This window comes from Rhinolophus sinicus, chromosome 18 (assembly GCF_057876585.1).
Source record: "Rhinolophus sinicus isolate RSI-liver-muscle chromosome 18, RSI-T2T, whole genome shotgun sequence".
Classification (NCBI taxonomy): domain Eukaryota; kingdom Metazoa; phylum Chordata; class Mammalia; order Chiroptera; family Rhinolophidae; genus Rhinolophus; species Rhinolophus sinicus.
Window position 1 is genome coordinate 51,495,505 of NC_142518.1, and position 19,496 is coordinate 51,515,000.

Below are 19,496 nucleotides of genomic sequence, written 5' to 3' on the forward strand. Positions count from 1 at the left end.
AGAATGGTATTTAAATTTTAAAGGACTGTAAGTAAAAGGAAAGAAGACTGAGGCCCTATGTAGCCACTAAAGTCTAAAATATTTATTATATGGCCCTTTACAGAAAAGTTTTGTTAATCACTGGTCTAGATGACATATGAACACAAATATAGATATAGACACATAGATATAGATATATAGATATATAATACAAAGCAGAAAGTGGCAAGTGTATGGTACAGAGAAATAACTTATGGGATGGAATTTGAAGAGAAAAATTGAGTATCATTTGGCAGTGCTCAGTTAGGTTACTTGGCTCAGATGGCATTTGAGAGGTTAAGATGGGCTTTGGATATGAGGAGATGGAAGACAATGGTATTCCAAGTGAAGGAAACAAATTAAGTCAAGATACCAAGGTTGGAAAAGTGTAAGTTGTATGTAGGGGTCATACTTGGCAGATGGAGCTTGGTTCTGCAAGCAGTGAGAAACCTTTGAATGCTTCTAAACAGGGTGTGAGGTAAAGACAAGTCTACTTCAGGAAGAGTAATTGGAGAATGGAAAGAGTACAGGTGAAGAGACAGTCAGGAGATTATCGTAAATCATGAAGGATAGTACTTTTCAAAGATGACTCTGAGATCTTGAACCTGAGGAATCTACTGTATGGCCAATTGTGCCAAAAACAAAAACAGAAAAATGTTGAGACATAATTGAATTTTATGTGCTCCTGGTAAGAATCCAGGTCTGGTTCATGTTTTTATTCCTTGTAACACTTACCGAAGTACATAGTGCATAGTAACCCCTTAAATATTTGTCAAGTTATTGCAAAGAACTATCAAAGAGGCTCTTTTACAAAAAATGTGCAGGTGGGCATTCAGGCATAGATGTCCAGCACACCATTGAAAACACATGTATGGAACTAAATGGGGATCTCATGGCTATAGTTCTAGATTTCAGAATCATACACTTAGAAGTTCTAGTTAAACCCATGCAATTGCTGAAAAGGCAAGTGAAGATCAAAGACAGAACTAGACAAAACTTAAGAGGTATGAGAATAAGAAAAATGTCATAAAATCAAGAGAAGAGACATTTCAAGAACCAGTGAGAAAGTGAGTGAAGGTATAACTGCTTCAGAATTACAAAGTGGATTGAATTTGGACTACTATAAATTCATTGTATTATATGACTAAAATTAGTGGTGACAGGTGTAATAGAAAAAAATCAGGAGTCATAAAACCTGTATTCAGTTCTGCCTCTGTCATCTAAGTACTTGCTGTGGAAACTTAGGCAAGTCATTTACATTCTCTGTGGATCAATTTCCTTATCATAGGGATAGTACTTTATATCAAGCAAACTAACATATTTTAAAGTACCTTTAACCTATAATTTTAATATACAAATGACATTGTCTTTTAATAATGTAGTAAAATAATATTTAAACCCCATACTGCATTTAAAATAACTTAGGAGAATAGTGTTAGACTTTTTCTAGGATATCAAGTTAAAACATATACAAAAGTAGGCTTACTGAAGGCAGGGATTTTATCCCTCTTGAATACCGTATAGTGAATGAACAGGTAATTGGGTGAGAAGGGATGAGATGAACCTTTACCTTAAGGATATAAGCATGTTCTGAGAAGGGAAAAATAAATTTAGCAAAAGCATGAAAATTTCTCTGTGAACTAAAGTTCACTATAAATGCTGAACCATTATTTTTTAAGAAGAAAAATGGCTTAGGTGTTGACAGTGTTGATTCTTCCTAAAATGTGTTGGGCTTATTATTTTAAATAACTTATTGAAAAAAATAAACTTCCAAATTTAGGGGACTGTTATTTTCCCAAAATCTATAAAAAGGTAAAACCAAATACTACTATAAATAAATCAGTCTGTGTAAAACAATTCAGCGAAATAAATTTAATCAGAAGTTTTACATTTCTCACAAATGAGCTGCTGGACAGTTTTACTATTTTGGCAGCTTAATTTTTTCTATCTGTACATTTGAATTGGTGCCAGAGCCACCCTAAAAATTAACAGGTGTTTTCAAAGATGGCTGATCTTATAATTATAATTGTTACTTTTAGAACCTCTGGCAGTAGTTCTCACATCTAACAAAGTACATAAACCCCAACGTCTACTTTGCTGTTCCCAGGCCATGAAATCTTGCTGAAGAAAAAACAAGATTGCGGATTTGGCTCAGTACAAATTCAAGTCATCCAAATTTAGGAGGCCCTGCCAACCTTCATAATCATACTTGTATTCATTAAATTCTTTACAATTGTGGTTACAAATCTTTTCATTTTCCTCAATCCCCTATGCTTATGCTCCCACATTCTCCTTCCACTTATTGAGAAAACCCAGATAATCTATCCAGTGAGATTCCTTCATTTTCCTCCCCACCTCAGAAATCTCTCTTTAGTTTTTTTCTCCTTCCATCTCATTACAGAGAATGACATACTCCTCTTCCCCCACTCCCATGTTGCTTCTCTGTCTGTACCTGGAATCCTATCCCCTCATGTCTCTTCCAGAATCTTATCCCATTTGTCCGCATTCTCTGTTGCATGTTTAGTCATTCTTATTGCTGGTTCTTTCCGTCTGTCTACAAATCTCGCAGAGCTCCAAGATTTTGTTTTTTCCTTGAGGTAATATCCTATCTCTCCTTCCTTTGATCAATATTAGGTATCCTTTTGGGAAGAGTAATCCTCACTTAATCCTCCATTTCTTCTTGATTTATTTACCCATTAACTTTTAATATCTGGATTTTGCCTCCACAGGTATACCAAAAATACTTTCTCAAATACCACTGCTTTCGTAATGGTCCAACTCTATTCTCAGACCTCATCTTCCTTGGCTTTTTTGGTCATTTGAGACAGTTGACCACCCCCTTTCTCTATTTACTTCAGTCACTCTGTGTTCATATCCCTCTCTGACAACTCCTCTGCCTGTGGCTCCTCTCTTCTGTTCCCTTAAAGTAGGACTTTCTCAAGGTGTTAACCTCAGCCCTCTCCCCTCAGTGATCTCACTCATTCCCCCAGCTACAATGATAACTTTAAGAGAAATACCTCCCATGTTTCTATCTCAAGTGTGACCTTTCTTTGAGTCATTTTAAACTGCCTAATTGGGCATCTTTCCTTCTATGCACCTGAAATGCTACTGGATCAAATATCAAATCTCCCCCTTTCCCAAACCAGCTTCTTCTACCCCTCACTTTTTAATACTTTTAATTTGTCTACCATACTCCCAGTATTTCAAACTAAAAAAGCTTAGGATCATATTTATTCTTCGTCTTTTAACTCCATATCCAATATAAGTTATCAGATCTTGTCAAAACTACTCCCAGAATAACTGTCAGAAAAGACAAATAATGTAGATTTGGAGTCAGAAAGTCTGAGCAAGTCATACTTATTTAAGCTTTAGTTTCCTCATTAGAAAAATGACACTAATAACGATGTTAATTGTAATAATATCTTGAATGCCACAACAAACCCTTCTCTGATTCCTCCCAAACAAATGTGTTATTTCCAATCTCTAAACTTCAATAAGGTTTCATCTGCATTTCTCTCATGGCATCTATCATATACCCCACCATGTATTTTACACAGCTATTTGTGAATATATTTCTTTCCCTTCTTGAGAGGAATTGTAAGCTTCTTTGGTTTGGGAACCATGTCTTATTTCCTTTTTCTCCTCCTCCTATTTGAAGGTTGTACACAGTGCTCTCCCTACAGTAGGAACTCCCCAACTGGAAAATAAATGGAACTGATTAATATCAAATGGACTCTATCTACTTGATGGAACAAAATTATTTCCTTCATTTCTGGGTCAAGTTATGTACCAGACTGCGTAAATCCTTTGACTAAAATAACAATAAATGAAGAAGGAAGATCAGAAACAACCAAAAATAAAAAGGCTAAATAGAGGTTGAAGGAAATCAAAACGAGAAAAGTGGATTGAGATCAGTTTAATTACAGGGAGGAGAAGTAATGATTAGACAAACTGGGAGGTGAAAGAGGATAAAGTTGCCACTTAGGAGGCTTAGCTTATTATAAATATTGTAATTAAGCCAGAATCATCTCCTGGGGAAATTTAAATGAGCAAAAAAAAAGGTGTATACTTAGATTAAAAAGGGGGGGGGGGTCTGTATCTAGACAGGATTTTCAAGCTGCTCTAGAAAACCAGTTAGATTATTTTTGTTTACAAAGCATGGGGGTTGAAATTTGTTTTATTCCTCTATAATGGAAAGAGTTAAAAGCTTTAAAAATGATAATTTTTCTTTAAGGGTCTACTGGGTCTTCTCCCTGAGAAACTATTTGCTTCTTTGTATTTGAACACAGCCGTAATAACAATAAGCCTTTACAGAGGGAGGTACAGTATTACAAATGTGTTACATACTTGCAAACGTACTTCTAATATCTCTGCCTTTTTAATTACACCGTGGCTGGGGAGAGTGGGTGAGGTAAGGTGGTAGTATATATGGTAGGTGAGCCTCTGGATCATAATCACCTACATGACCAATTGTCCTTAATTTGCAAATGTTTCTTTCCCAGCTCTGCATTGTTTAATTTCAGTTCCAACTCTGCCTCTTTGTAACTGAATGGTTTGGGGCCAGTTAAAACGCAAATTTCCAGAAGAGTGGGACCTTGTTTTGTTCACTGCTCTCTCCCCAGTTCTTGGGGTAATTTTTTATACATAGTAGGCAATTGATAAATATTCATTGAATAAATGACTGAACTCTGTGCTTCTGTTTTCTCACCTTTTTAGGATTAAATGGGATAAAACATGTAAATTGCCTAACATGGAGTATATATCCAATAAATATTAAATCTTCCCTTTCCCCATGAACTAAAGAATAAGCATCCAAAGTCACATAAGAATCATTGGCAAAGTGGTTTGGAATTCAAATGATTTGATATTTTAAATCTCTCTGTGGATATATCCTAGGCAAACACAGTAATTCTCATATTATTACAAAAAGCACTATCTAGAATTAATTATTTGAAAGCCAGGGGTATCACGTGAAATATGCATCCAAATATGCATATTCTCCAGTTTGTGTGTGAAAGAAAAGGAGAAAGAGGGAGAAAGAAGGGGGGAAGGGTAAAGTGATTGGCCAAGAAAGAGACACACTCTCATGGTTCCCTTCCCTATACACTTTTCAGATTTGTTGCTTAAACATTTGATTGTTCAAAAGAAGGAACAAGCAGCTGCTTTACTACAACCACATTCTCTTTTGACATTTACATAGATATATGAAAACTCAAACAAATGTCCAAATCAATCACCTCCAAAACAGAGATCACATGGTCACAGGTTCACACACATATAGACATGCACAACTAACAGCCTCCCTAGCTAAAGAAACATGAGAAAATAATTTTTAAATAAAGAAAGAAAGAAGAGGGGACATAGATACAAACAGAAGAATAGTACATTCTCCCCACCCACCTAGAATAGATAGTACCAAGTGTGTTACCCTAATTTAACCTTTTGCTTTCCACAGCTGAAGCAAAGAACCTCCTGTTGTAGCTAAAGAAGGGCTGTGTGTGTGTGTGTGTGTGTGTGTGTGTGTGTGTGTGTGCAAGTATGTGTGTGTGTATACATGTTTTCAGGAAGATTTATTACTGTGTGAAAAACAGCTTTCTTAATTTTATCCTCAAAATTAAACAGACAATAATATCCTAGTTTGTAGACTATAAGGTTATATATACTTTTTAGTAGAAAATATAGTTATGTAATTTTCAAAAGAGCTCATTTATAGGCACAGAAGTTGATATACTATAGGTAACAAACACATTGAGACACATTTGAAATTTGGCTTTTCATTTTCATCTTCCTAACCCATATCTTCCTGGAAAATCTAAATAGACTAAAGACTCCAATCCTTGATATAACAACAGATAGTTTTTATGCGAAGCCTATGAAAGAACTTTGTCCCTTTTTTCTTTGGTTCAAAGTGCACAAAAATCCTTTGTAGCACAGGGGTGGGGCTACAGAAGGAGAAAGACTTTATAACCCAAGGAATTCCACTGTTTGTAACTGTTGCATCTCTGAGTCAGAATGTACAGGCACATGGTTGTCTAGAATTAAACATGATTAGAAATTAACTTTATAACCAGAAGAAAGTCCAACAATCTGATTTTATGGATATCGTAACTGACTCACCCTTCTTGTTTAAGTTATCAGCTTCTAAGGAATTACAGGTTGGGACACAAGTTTGCATGTAAGTTTACCTGGTCAGGATTTTGTACTATGTATCTCCTAATAGTGGTCTGTGGATATGTAGTGATTTTCATTGTTGGAGAATGGAGTTCCTGTGAAGAACAGATAAAAGTTGCATATAATTATAGTTATTTAGTGACCTTGGAGGCATCAATAATAATAGGGAGCAATTTTCAGAGTAAAATTTTTAAAGTCATTTTTAAATTTCAATTTAAAAAACACATATGAAAGCATATTTATGTGTTCATCACTGTACTAGGTATTTCTATTGTACTCATTTCATGGTAAATTTATCACGCATTCTAAATTATATTCGATGATAATTTTGAAATACTTCTTTCATTGTAAATACCCCCACATTATTAGAAGAAAATATAGCTTAATGTCTATTAACTAGAGCTTCTGTTTGAAAAGGATATCCTATATTTAAAAAAAATGGAAGGAAATGCAAAGAGAAAAGTGTGTGTGTGTGTGTGTGTGTGTGTGTGTGTGTGTGTGTGTGTACTTAAACACTTAAATCTTCAATGTTGGGTGTAGGAGGGCCATAAACAATATTAAAGTGAGACAAAACACTAGAACAAAATCATTTGTAAACTTTTGATGGAAAGAGTAGATAGTATTAATACAGTGAGAGTTTTTATATCTCAGTGAGAAAAAAATGTCTTCACACTAATAGAAAAATAAGCAAACAAGATAAACATTTATAAAAGAAGAAAAGCAAATGGTTAATAAACAACAAAGTATTCAACCAAACGAGGAAACAAATAAACATAACAAGAGAATACCATATATATTTTTTGATCTTGAGATTATTATGCTAAGCGAAATAAGTCAGACAGAAAAAGTCGAGAATCATGTGACTTCACTGATATGTGGGATATACAACAAAGGAACAAGACAAACAAATAAAGAAACAAAAACTCATAGACAGAGACAATAGTTTAGTGATTCCCAGAGGGTAAGGGGGGTGGGAGATGAGGGTAAAGGGGATCAAATATATGGTGATGGAAGGAGAACTGACTCTGGCTGGTGAGCACACAATGTGATATATAGATGATGTATTATAGAATTGTACACTTGAAACCTATATAATTTTACTAACCATTGTCACCTTAATACATTTAATTTAAAAAAAGAATACCCTATTTTAACTGGAGACATTTTTAAAATAATAATGCTGATAAGGTACAGTAAGAGGAGCACTTTCCTATGGAGAGGGGAAAAATTAACTACTTATCCATAAGCTGAAATGAGTAGCCATTAAAATAATGATCTTGAGTAATACAAATTTACATGAAAAAAGTTCACAATATTATATAAGGTTAAGTGAGAAATGAAGATATGAAAGTGCATATATGGAATGATCACAAGTTTTTATTTGAATGAATGAAAGAAAATAACAAAATGTTGAGAGTAGAATCTCTGGGTAAGGGATGGGTTAATTAGTGATTTTAATTTTTTTTCTTTATATTCTTTTATAGTTCCACAATTTTCTACAATAAACGTATTTTTTAATTATAATAAATAAAACATATAGTAAACCCGATTTTAAAGCCCTTTATCATGAAAAACAGCAGTTAAGGCAATTTTCTGACTGGATTTGAGTATAGTGAACAGCTCTGTGATTCAAGTGGACTTACTTTTCCAAGGTAATATTATAATCCTTGGTGTTCCCATAGGGCCCCAATATTAACTCAGTTGTAGCCCTTATCCCACTGTCCTGTTTTCTCATATATGTGACACATGCTAGTCTGCTCTAGGTTAGGCCAAATTGGGAGGTGGTAGTCAAACTTTTCTTTGATAATCTTATTTGTTCTGCATAATATCATCTTTTACTTACTGTACCCAAGGTCTAAAGACCAGTTTTTGTCCATTTATCCCTATACTGCCCAAGTGCACACGCACACCCTGGCACCTCATCAAAACAGGGCAGGCCTGTTTTCTTAGAACAGCATCTTTCTCCCTCTTATCCTCCAAATCCCTTATACTCCCCTCTTATGTAGGAACAAACTTAAGATGTTTTATTTTCCTAGAATTTGCTTTTTACTATAGGGTGACTAGCTCATTAAACACATATTTGTTAACATGGTATTTCATTATCATCATAGTACTTCTTAAAGATATACTGCCTAGACTCAAGAATAATCTTAAAAGTGGGATTATTAGGTCATAAATGCTAAGGGAACCAGACTCTTGCATGTCTTTTAAATAACACACTTGAGAAGGGCTAGGTCTGACCCTGTAAGTTAGTCTCTCTCCAAATGTAAACTTAGAGTACTACCACTCACACAGTGAGGTCCTCAGTCAATCCAAGATCTAGGTACTTTATTTGTGCTCAAATCAAGGACCCTTAAAATATACATAATCACAAGGAGATCATTGGCTAAAAATAAACTGCACTCAAACTAAAAGCAATCAGATTGAGTAGACAATGAAACTGAAATATCAGTTCACAGAACTTCTGTCAGCACTTGTTTCACATTCCTTTAATGGGCTCAGTTGATGCTCATGTGTGAGAACCCCATTTTTAGTTTTACGTTCCTGACATTTTGAGAACGTGGAGGGCCTAAAGGTTGTTTAAACATGTGATCAAGGTTTATGTAAAAAGAAAATCGAATGTGATCTATAAATTCTTTTACCTGTTCAGTATTTTGGGTTATATGCAGAGTGCTTGGGGCACAAGTGGATATTTTCAGACTTGGAGACTGGAGTTCCTGTTGAGAGAAACAAAAAGGGTTCAGAAATTGTTATTGAGCAGTGTCATTTGAATGTATTGTGTTCTTGAGATATTGTTTTTCTTTATTTTTATAATAACCCAATTTGTCAGAAATAAGAAAGTTATTTTATGCTTTCTTAGAGGATGTTCATTTATCCAATGAGTGCGTTATTGAATTCCTTTGTTAGTTTTGCAAGTAACCTAATGATAAAAGAATTTCTAGATTGCTTTTATAATAATACATTCTTCCTGTGCTTTTAGGTTGCATCTTTTTTTTTCCTTTTTCTTTGAGAACTGTTTTAATATGGACCCCCATGTATTAGATGTCTACAATCAACAAGATGCAAAATTTATCAATCAAAAACATTAAAAGTAAAAATTCTCAAACCAATATAGGGAACTACCTTTGAATACTTAACTAAAACTACTGCCTTCAAGCTTGACTCTTGATTATGCTTTATCTGGTCTGCTTCTGGTTTAATTTCAAAGAATAGGTTCTGATATTATAAAATGATCCATAAAAGTATGATTTTAATAATGATCAGACAAAAGGTGACTCTATTGATTATGTTGGCATTTTCTCTATGTTTTCCCAAATCAGCAAAGCTGTATAGCTTAATAGCGTGCAAAAAGTTGATAGTATCACTCAATCTCTTCTTACATTAACATAATTTACAACCAATTGACAGAACACCAGAATATATTCCCACAATGGTAAAAACATATTTTTTTCCTTAGAACAAGGTGGCTATTGAAAACCAGAATCACAGGTTTACAAAGGAAATGCTGACAGACTCATATGGAAGTAGTATAGTTATAATGTAGGTATAACATGCTGTTCTTACAACAGGACTATACGTTTACTCAAACTGCCAAATGTTCTGCACACTGTGGTTTTTCTTTTATTTTTCCTTTGGTTAACTTGTAATGTTTCCTCTTCCCTTCCCCCTGTTACATCAACAGCACTATTGCAAGCTTAATATTCTAAGGCAAACTTTGGATATGCTCCCAGATTTCCTGCTGGTAGCTGAAGAAAATTGCTCAGACAAATGCAGAGAATTATAGATTGTAGACTAAACAGGTACATGTTCTTCAGTTTAGGAAAATGGTTACAAATACATACAAGGTCAGTTTGGCCCTCAGATCCAACATGAGAAGGTTCAGAGAGACAAGAAAAAAAAGGAGTATCTTTTAGTTATGTAATAGTACATGAATACATTCTAACACAAAATTTTATATGGATCTTCCCTTAACCATGAAGCCAAAGATCTTCCCTTAACCATCCTCCCTGCATCCAAATCCCTTACCCAGAAGTAACCATCATTGTCAAGTGTATCTTTACATAAATACAGTGTGCCAAAAATATGTATACATATTTTAAGAAAGGGAAATTGTATTAAAATTGCAATACTCTATACCAACAACAAAAGATGAATACAAGTCACATTTGACTTCTGCAATTACAAGAGGTGTTCAAAGTGGTTACATCAGCATCCAGACACTTCTGATTATGGCAGGGGTGTCTAAACATTTTTCAAAATTTTTTACCAAGGGCCATATGCAGTAAAATACACAAACAGCCGGGCCACTCACTCGAGGTGAAGTACGTATTGCCTTACCTGGTTTATTTAAGTAAACTGAATATATTTTTGGAATTTGCTGCGGGCCAATAAAAAATGGATTGCGGGCCGCAGTTGGCCTGTGGGCCACAGTTTGGACACCCCTGGATTTTGGCAAACTACTGCTTGAGCTACGTTGACCAAAGTGTCCACTTGTATACTTTTTTTTGGCACCCCTGGTATATATGTATAAATAACAATATTTATTGCTTTTATTATTCTGCAAAGTAAGCTAAACAATATTTCTTGTATTGTAGATTAGATACATGTTTTAATTCATTATTTTAAATTAATACATAATGTCCCATAATGTTTATTTGTTTATCAAGGTTTAAATTGTTCCAGGTTTTCTGTATTAGAATAAGCATCCTTGTGTAGTGTGATTATTTCTCTAAAATCTGACAAAGAAGTGGGATCCTGTGGCACAGAGTATGTGAATCCTTCATGTTAACAGATACCGCCTAATTGATTTCCCAAATGGCTATACCAATGCACATCCACCAGGAGTGCATAAAAGTACTCATGTCTGGAGGATGCTTTTCTGCAACTTTTTAGCCTTTTTAGACTGGGGCCAGTAATAGTAGAATCATTTTGAAAAGACAGTTTGTACACACTGCCTGGCACCTGACAGGAGTTCTATAAATGGCAGTTTTTCCCCCTCCTTTTAACCAATTCAAATCTGATGACATTGGCAAATTGAGCAGAATGAAATTAACTAGCCAATAGGGCTAGCTTTTAAGCTAAAAGAGTGTACTGAGAAATTTTATAAACTTGCAGAAATTAACCTAAGTTACACACATATTTATATTTGTATCTATATCTACATCTATATCTATATCTATATCTCACCTTTAGGACATTTATTTATAGTAGTACAGGCAGGTTTACTTTATTCAGATGCCAAGATAGTAGATATTTAAAAGGCAAATTGGTGCATTTGCACAAAGATTAGTCTGATCCTACAATAAAGAAATTATTCAATCTTCTTATACTTAGAAAGCTGGTACATTAACTCCATAGATTATAATTTACTTAATTATTTTGAGCCTTCATTATTAGAACTGATCTAGGTAAATGTAGCTTACAACCCTCACGGTAACAGGACAAATGGAATAGCTTCAAAAAGTAAAATATTAAGGTAGCAGCTTAATATAGGTCAAATAGATTAAGACATATGGTGTCGACCAGAACGAATTCAAACTGTAGCCGTATTAGGCTGATTATAAGGTAGAAAAAAACTAGCTGAATGTAAAGTTTATTAATTTCAGAAAGATTTGTTAAAGAAAACGCTTTTTCCCTGGAAGTCCACAAAATTAGGTAAGATAGTCTGAGTAAATGTCCAAAATGAGCATTATCTTGATGCTGAAAGGTACTTTCAGTGGTATCTAGCTTTGGGCAGGATAGCAGCAAGTCATTCCACAAATAGCCCTTGCCTCAAAAATGTTTGTGAATGAAGAGGATGCCAAACTTTTAAAGGCACCCCAGGAATAGGAGTCTAAATCTCTCTCTTGATAACCTATATCAGTGTTTAATTTTCAGTGTCACTCATCTGTATATAGCTTACCTAAATCCTTCATGTTAAAATCATTAAATTCAATGAATAGCTACATCTTTTGTGCATATGCCCTCCGTGCCACAGCCCCACATTCCTTATAACAAAATAATCAAGAGTTGGGGGAGGGGTGGTGGTGACTATCATAATATACTAGAAAGAATCCTGGACTTGGAATCAGGAATCCTGGGTTCTACTTCTAATCATACTATCAACCAGCTCTGTGATATAGACCAACTCATGTCATCTCCCTGAGATTCAGTTTCCTCATGTGAGAAACGGAGTATGGGTGTGGGTTAGTGTGAATTAGAGGATCTTTGAGCTCCTTTCTATTTCTAACATTCTGTGAATGTAGATCATTCCCAACTTCTCTTTCCATAGAGAAGAAAACAATTTCACATTTTTAAACCTGTCAGCCTTGTTTTCCTTTGATGATGATGATGATAATGATGATATGTCATGCAGGGTGGCATGCGGGGTCTCTGGTCCCGCTCCCCACATAAGAACGCAGGATATGGTGAGGCCAAAAAGGAACACCCACGGAGCCATAGGTAGGGGAGTCATACCACTATATTCTCTCTGGTGGCTGGATTGAAGACACAGAAAGCAGGAGCTGCTGGATCCGCAACCTGCCGTCCACTTCTCTGGCCAACCAACCAACCCCACTTGCTAGCTGCAATCCGCTGTGCTAACTGCAATCCCCCCTTGCTAGTTCAGCCACGGCAGTTATGTCAGTGGCTAACCGGTAACAGCTGATGGCCAAGTAGTCACAGCTGATGGCCATCTACTACCCGAGCCCTACTACCCAAGCCAGCACCTTTCTACATGAAGCAGATAGCCTGGAAACTGCTCTCTGGCACTCTGTTCCCACATGATGATAATAACTAACACCTATTAAGAGTTTTCTGTGCCAAGTATGTTACATAGATTACCTTAACATTCAAAACAACCCCATGTAGAAGATACTATAAAACTACTAGAACACCATCTTATATATGAGTAAAGTTAGACAAGGACAGGTTAAGTAACTAGCTGAAGATCACCCAGTTAATACTAAGGTATTGGAGTTGAAACTCAAGTACCATGACTCGAGAACTCATGTTCTTAATCACCATACTTTGCCACATACGTGTATATAGCATAACTCACTATGTTTTCTGTTTTTCAAGTTTTCAATAGATTTTTTTAAAATAAACTGCATGATATATTTACAGAGTAGGCTCACAGGCCTCCAAACTTTAAAAGAAATGAATTTTTTCTGACTACTCATATCACTTAAGCCCTTCAATTTTGCAGGAAGGCCCTGCTTTTTCTGATCAAATTTTCAGCACAGTGTTGAATTGTTTAGTCCTGTGGATCAGATTTGCTAAATACATAAATATTGCCTTGTTAGTAACTTTCTTTGGATAGAGGTCTGGAGAAAATAATTTTGTTATAATTAGGTAGGTTCAGGCTTAGTATAAAATCCAGGCCTGCTTTTCCCACATGGCCTAAAGTAATGATTTTTAACTTTGGGAAAGTTGTATGGCTCTCTTCCTCCTCCTCCTCCTTGTATAAAGTACATATGGCATTACCAATTTTAATACCAAAGTGAATTAAAATCAGTCTGCTTTTGGGGATTGTGGGGACAGAGCCCCAGAGAGCAGTTTCCAGGCTCTCGGCCTCACGTGGAAAGGTGCTGGCTCGGGTAGTAGATGGCCATCAGCTGTAACCCTTGAGCCATTGGCTACTAATACAACTGCCGTGGCTGCGGTGGGGTGTGGAGTCGAGGAGAGTCATTGGTCGGTTGGCAGAAAAGCGGACAGCAGGTCGCGCATTGTGTGAATCCAGCCTCCAGTGAGACTATAGTAGTATGACTCCCCTACCTGTGGATCCGTGGGTGTCCCTTTTTGGTCTAGCCACATCCTGCGTTCTCATGTGGGGAGCGGGAGCTGAGACCCCACAGGCCGCCCTGTGTGACAGGGATAATTTCACTATATCATTTGAGATAATTGTCCATACCTTGGTATACTCTACATCAGAACTGGGAAACTCTAGTTGTCCTAGGATGAATTTACTAGTCATAGAGCTATCTTTTTTTCCTGTTAAAATAGCTATGTTATTTAGAGTTAACAAATCATATGAAATGCAAATGGCCCCAGTTTCTCAGTTACTTACCTCAGTGAGAGCTCTTTTGAGTAGCTCAGTGCAGTGGAGGAAGAAGGTAAAGCAGAAGTTAGAGAAGTGTTATTCTCCTTTAGGTAGAAGGGAAATCTTTAAAATTTAGGACATACTCTGAGGACTATTTCAGGGTAAGACCTTGGAAATCAGAACAGAAACTATTTTTGTCCTCTAATACATTTTTGATACTTTCCACTCTGATAATGGAACATTAGAATGGGAAAAATACGATAAGGGGAATCATTAAATGATTTGCTGAAGCCAAAAAATATAAACCTGTTCAAATTGAAAATGCTTTAGTACCTAAGTAATTGAGATAGCAGGTGCAGTGAAAATGTCCAGAGCTGGTTCTTAAACCCAGGGCATTCATTAACTAGCTGTTCTAACTTGGAAATGTTATTTTGAGCTATTTGAGCCTTGATTTCTTTATTTGTACAACAAATAATACACGATGCTTATTTTTATTTGTACACTGTATAATTTGTACAATGATTGTAATAATGCCTTTTCTACTTTATTTTTTGAATTCTGGTGAGTAAATAACCTATGTAAAAACATTTGAAAAATAAAACATACCATCTATTAATGTGAGGCATTATTTTTACTGGATCGGTTATATGTGCAACTAAGTTATTTGTTCGACATTCATTATGTAATGATATTGAAAGAGATGTAAAAGATAGAGTATACTCTCTATTCTCACCAAGCTTATAATCAGTTAGTGGGTAAAAACTATTATAAATAGCAATAGAGTACCGTAAGAGCTATAAGCAACTTACTATGGAAGTTTCAAGGGGAAAAACAAGTTTCAAGGGCTAAGAGAGCTTCAGCCTGGGACAATTTGAGATTTCATCACAAGATTATACTTGAGGAAGGTCTTGAAAAACTGGTATAATTTCAGCATATATACATTGGTGAGGATGGGGGTTAGGAGCATTTCAGGTGTAACAGCAACATGAAAATGGCATAACTGTGGAAAATTTGGGGCTATATTTAGAGAACAATGGTTTACATTTTGGCTGAAACACAGAACACTAGAAGGGTATTTCCAGGAAGCAAGGTCCCTAGGAGCCAGATAATGGCGGGCTTTGAAAGTCAGATTAAGAAATCTATAGGGTGTCATTGAAGATTTTTTTTGGCAGACTAGTGATGAGGCATGTATAGGCAATTTAAGCAACTTTTCTAGAGAACATATTCTTAGATGTAATTAGGTTTGTGAAGAGTTTTAAATAATTTTATGGAGGAACCTATACATCCAAGCTGAAGTCTGTGTTAGGAAAGAAATGGGTAAATAATATGAGGACAAAAATCTTTCCTTGGAAAGTTCTAAATGTATTTTATTGTGTGAATGAGTACTGAACAGTACTAGTAGTTTTTATGAGGGAATCTTGGGGCATATAACTGACATGTGAAAACAATTACAGAGTAACTGAGTAAGATTCAATAAATAAAAACACTTCACCTAGACAGAATTTCAATAGCAGAGGAGGTAGAGGGAATATCTTTATAAGCAGGCAAATTAGAACTTTCAGGCTAATTTGCTTAAAGGAAGTACCACAAGATACGAAGGAAATGAAATGATGACAGATCAGAATCATTAACCCTTTAACAACATTTGCCATAATCACTAATCATCAATATTTGTCCACAGGGAAAAAAAGTAAAAATCAAATATAAATAAATCAAATCCAGATGCTTAATGGGACCCAACAACCAGAACAGAAAACTAATTGACTTATTAAATAGCTTCCTTATATTTACTTTATGTGTTGTTCACTTTTTTAAAGAGGCAATTTGTGTCCTACTTTCCATTTTCAACTCAAAGAAAGGGCACAGAAGAGCGAAACCTATAAACAATCCTAGTCGTATATCTTTATTAAAACCAGTGTTGGCAGCCACATTCAGACATTTTTGCAAGCCATAATCACAAAGAGAGGGGGTAGAGGGGAGAGAAAGGGGGAGAGAGAGAGAGAGAGAGAGAGAGAGAGAGAGAGAGAGAGAGAGAGAGAGAATATTCAGTTCCATTCTATTCCCCAAAACATTTATTTTGATTTGTCTTTGAGTTTTGATTTTTAAATATTTCAGCCTTCCAAGTGTACAGTCCATGGTGGAGGGGAAGAAAGACTGCAGCAATAATATACTAGTTGATATCATAAGTACTTACAGTTAAATAATGAAAAGTGATACTCGTTTTAAAAGGAGACTACCTCTGGGATGGATTTGAGAATGAAGGACAGAACTGAGAAGAGGGTAATACGATTCAGGGTTAGAGAAGATATCTTGAAGGAGATGACTTTCCTGATGGATTTTGAGAGATAGGTAGAATTCCAGCAGAAATGTGAGAGCTGGGTGAATGTTTCCAGAGCAAGGAATGGAGTGAACATAGGTGGGGGTTGGAGGGAAGCAAAATGCTCACTGTTCAAGAAACAGAGAGTAGTACACTGTGTCTGGAACACAGGAGGGCGGAAGTGGGTAGTGGGAGATAAGACTGTAAAAGTAGGATGGGACTGTCCTAAGGAGGACCTTGAACATCAAGGCTAGGAGGTTAAATATAACTTTGGAACTCGATTATCAAAGATTTTTAAAAGATTCTAAGTTACAAATCAAATGCCATTTTATTGCTGAGATCATAAACTCCACAATAAGGTACAAACCGATTTTATTTCTTCATAATATTTCTATCAAAGTTCTGGTAAAGCATTTAAGAGTCTTTAAATAACTAAGAATTAATCAACTTATTACCCAGTGATGGAGCCTTGTATATTTTTATACAAAACAATCAATAAAATATATGAGAAAAATATAAGAAAGAATTCTGAACAGCAGCAAAAAATATCTTCCTTCTTGATAAATAACATAATATTTTAAAAGCATTGAAATGTTCATTCACATTACTTATGCCCTGGCTTATGTTCCAAAAGATTTCAGGTAGTTCATAAAGGGAGCACATATAAGAAAATAATCATGAAGTATAAATAAGGATCAGATATTGGAAACTGTGACATAAATAAGAGTCAAATGTATAGACTAGGAATATACAGTGTAGTGTGGTGGTTAGAAGCATAGACCTGGAACTAGACTTCTAGGTTGAAATCCTAGTTCTACCACATATTAGCTATATGAACTTGAGCAAGTCACATAATATCTCTGTGCCTTGGTTACGTCATCAGTAAAAATGGGAATGACTTTTGAACTTTATTTACTAAAGTTTAAAATTAATTCAGAAGGTTAAGGGAGAGAGATAGTTCCAGAGAAGCTATGAAACCCAGATCATGTGCCCCAAAGAATGGAAAATGCATTTTGATTAAGGGGGGTTATTTTTCATCTTTTTTCCACTTCTTAACCATTTGCTTTGTTAAAAAGTGAGGTTCTGGGAAAATTATACAGATAGATAGACAGATTGATACATACATGCATACATATATAAAACTCTTTCACTCAAGCTGTTTTATTAAAGGTTTATGAATTTAATTCTCCCACTGAAATAGTCACTCTAAACGTACACTTTGAGAGTTTGTGGCTTCGTTTTTTGTTTCATTTCTATGTGCCCATTATAACTGATCACACAAATTGGCAGCACTGTGATCACACATTTGTACCACCATGAATTTTTTTGAATGTGATAGTTTTAGAGGTATTTCTATGTTTAAATGAACAGCTTGAATATATAGATTTGCAGTGTCCAGTAGACTTCTCTACAATGTTCTTTACCTGGGCTGTCCAATGCAGTAGCCACTAGCTGCATGTGGCTGTTTGAGCACTTAAAATGTGCCACTGAGAAACTGAATATGTATTTAACTTTATTTGATTTTAATTAATTTACATGTAAATACTCACATGCTATTGAAGGTGCAATTCTAGAGGAAACATTAGATGACAGGCAGACTGCAAGCAACCAAGCCAGTTTTCATGTTCAGAGTGACTATATTTTTAAAAGGAAAAAGAAAAAAAAATCTACGGACTAAAAAGTCTCCATCTCAAATATTGAGGTTCAAGTTCAAAGACTCTAAGAGCATGAGAACTTCCAAATATCCTTCTAAAGAATATTTATACCTGTAAACATTATAAATATATTCCTGCTTTCCAGTCTTTTGATCATATACCATGAGAATTAGAAAATTGTTTTAATGTTTTTCCTCATTAGTCTTTCTTAGCTAGTAGAGCCCTAATAAGCTTTACAAGCATGCATTCACCTAATCTTTCTGGTGTGAAATGAACTCTTCCTTTATAGACTAATCATTTAGTTTATGAACTTATTTTCACTATGTACCTAGAGGCTTTTGTTGGTTATATTTTTATAAATTAATACCAATGGAAAGAATTATTGAATGCTAACTCTGTGCCAGACATTGTGCTGGACACCTTCACATGTTATGTCCTTCAATACTCACTACAACCCTGAAAGAAGGTATTATTGGCCTCACTTTACAAATGAGAACACTGAGGTCCTGAGAGGTCAAGTAATTTATTCTAGGTAATATAGCATTAACACTATCTATCAGGCACTGTGTTGTGTGTTTTCTACCATTTATTATTGCATTTGACTCTAACAACAATCCAATGAGTTAGGTACTATTGCCCCATGAGGCAACTGAGGCATATAGTTAGCAAGCTCTCTAACCAGGAATTAAACCCAAGAAATTTAAACCTTAGCCTACACTCTTAGCCACTATACTAGACTGTTTCAAAGTTTGGTTCTGCCAAAGTCTGCCTCATCATGGCATATTTATTATTTGCAATATTCCCTGAGACATTCCACATAGATTCATTTGTATGGGCATTATCTCTACACAATGTTCTCTGTGATTGATCTTTAGACTGTAAAATATGAACCTCTTCAGTCAATACCTATTGGCTTTAGATTTCCTATTGATAGCTCTGATCAAAGAGTTCAAGACCTTCGTGCAATAGATACAGGCGAGATGGTGAGACTACTGGGAATGAGAATTAGGTAATAAACAGAGATTACATACGCAGTACAGGACTTTATTCTGTAAATATTTGGAAGCTTGTTGAAATGAACATGGGACTCTTTCATGGTGTCTAAATTTTAAAACTAATAAATAATATAATGTTCAATATAAGAAAACATGGGAGCCTTGTGGATACTCTTGTCAGTCCTGATGACTATGAAAATCACTAAAAGCAATAATAGTGACTTAGGAACATTCTAGGCCAAACAGTTTCCAAAGGGGCAATATCTTTAAAAACCACCTGATATTTATGCTGACAGAATTTGCCAAGGCAAGCTGCCATT

At 35.4% G+C, this 19,496-nt stretch overlaps 1 protein-coding gene across 2 annotated transcripts in view; it reads right to left on the reverse strand.

Annotated features, from left to right (window-relative positions):
* Window positions 1–19,496, reverse strand: part of POF1B (POF1B actin binding protein) — an 83,961-nt gene that overhangs the window by 59,173 nt on the left and 5,292 nt on the right. For both annotated transcript variants that reach the window (XM_019717430.3, XM_019717429.3), the window contains exons 3-4: window positions 8,832–8,906; window positions 6,204–6,284 (exon numbers count right to left, since the gene is read on the reverse strand). In XM_019717430.3, the coding sequence (XP_019572989.3) occupies window positions 6,204–6,284; window positions 8,832–8,906 (156 nt within the window). The remainder of the gene's footprint in view (window positions 1–6,203; window positions 6,285–8,831; window positions 8,907–19,496) is intronic.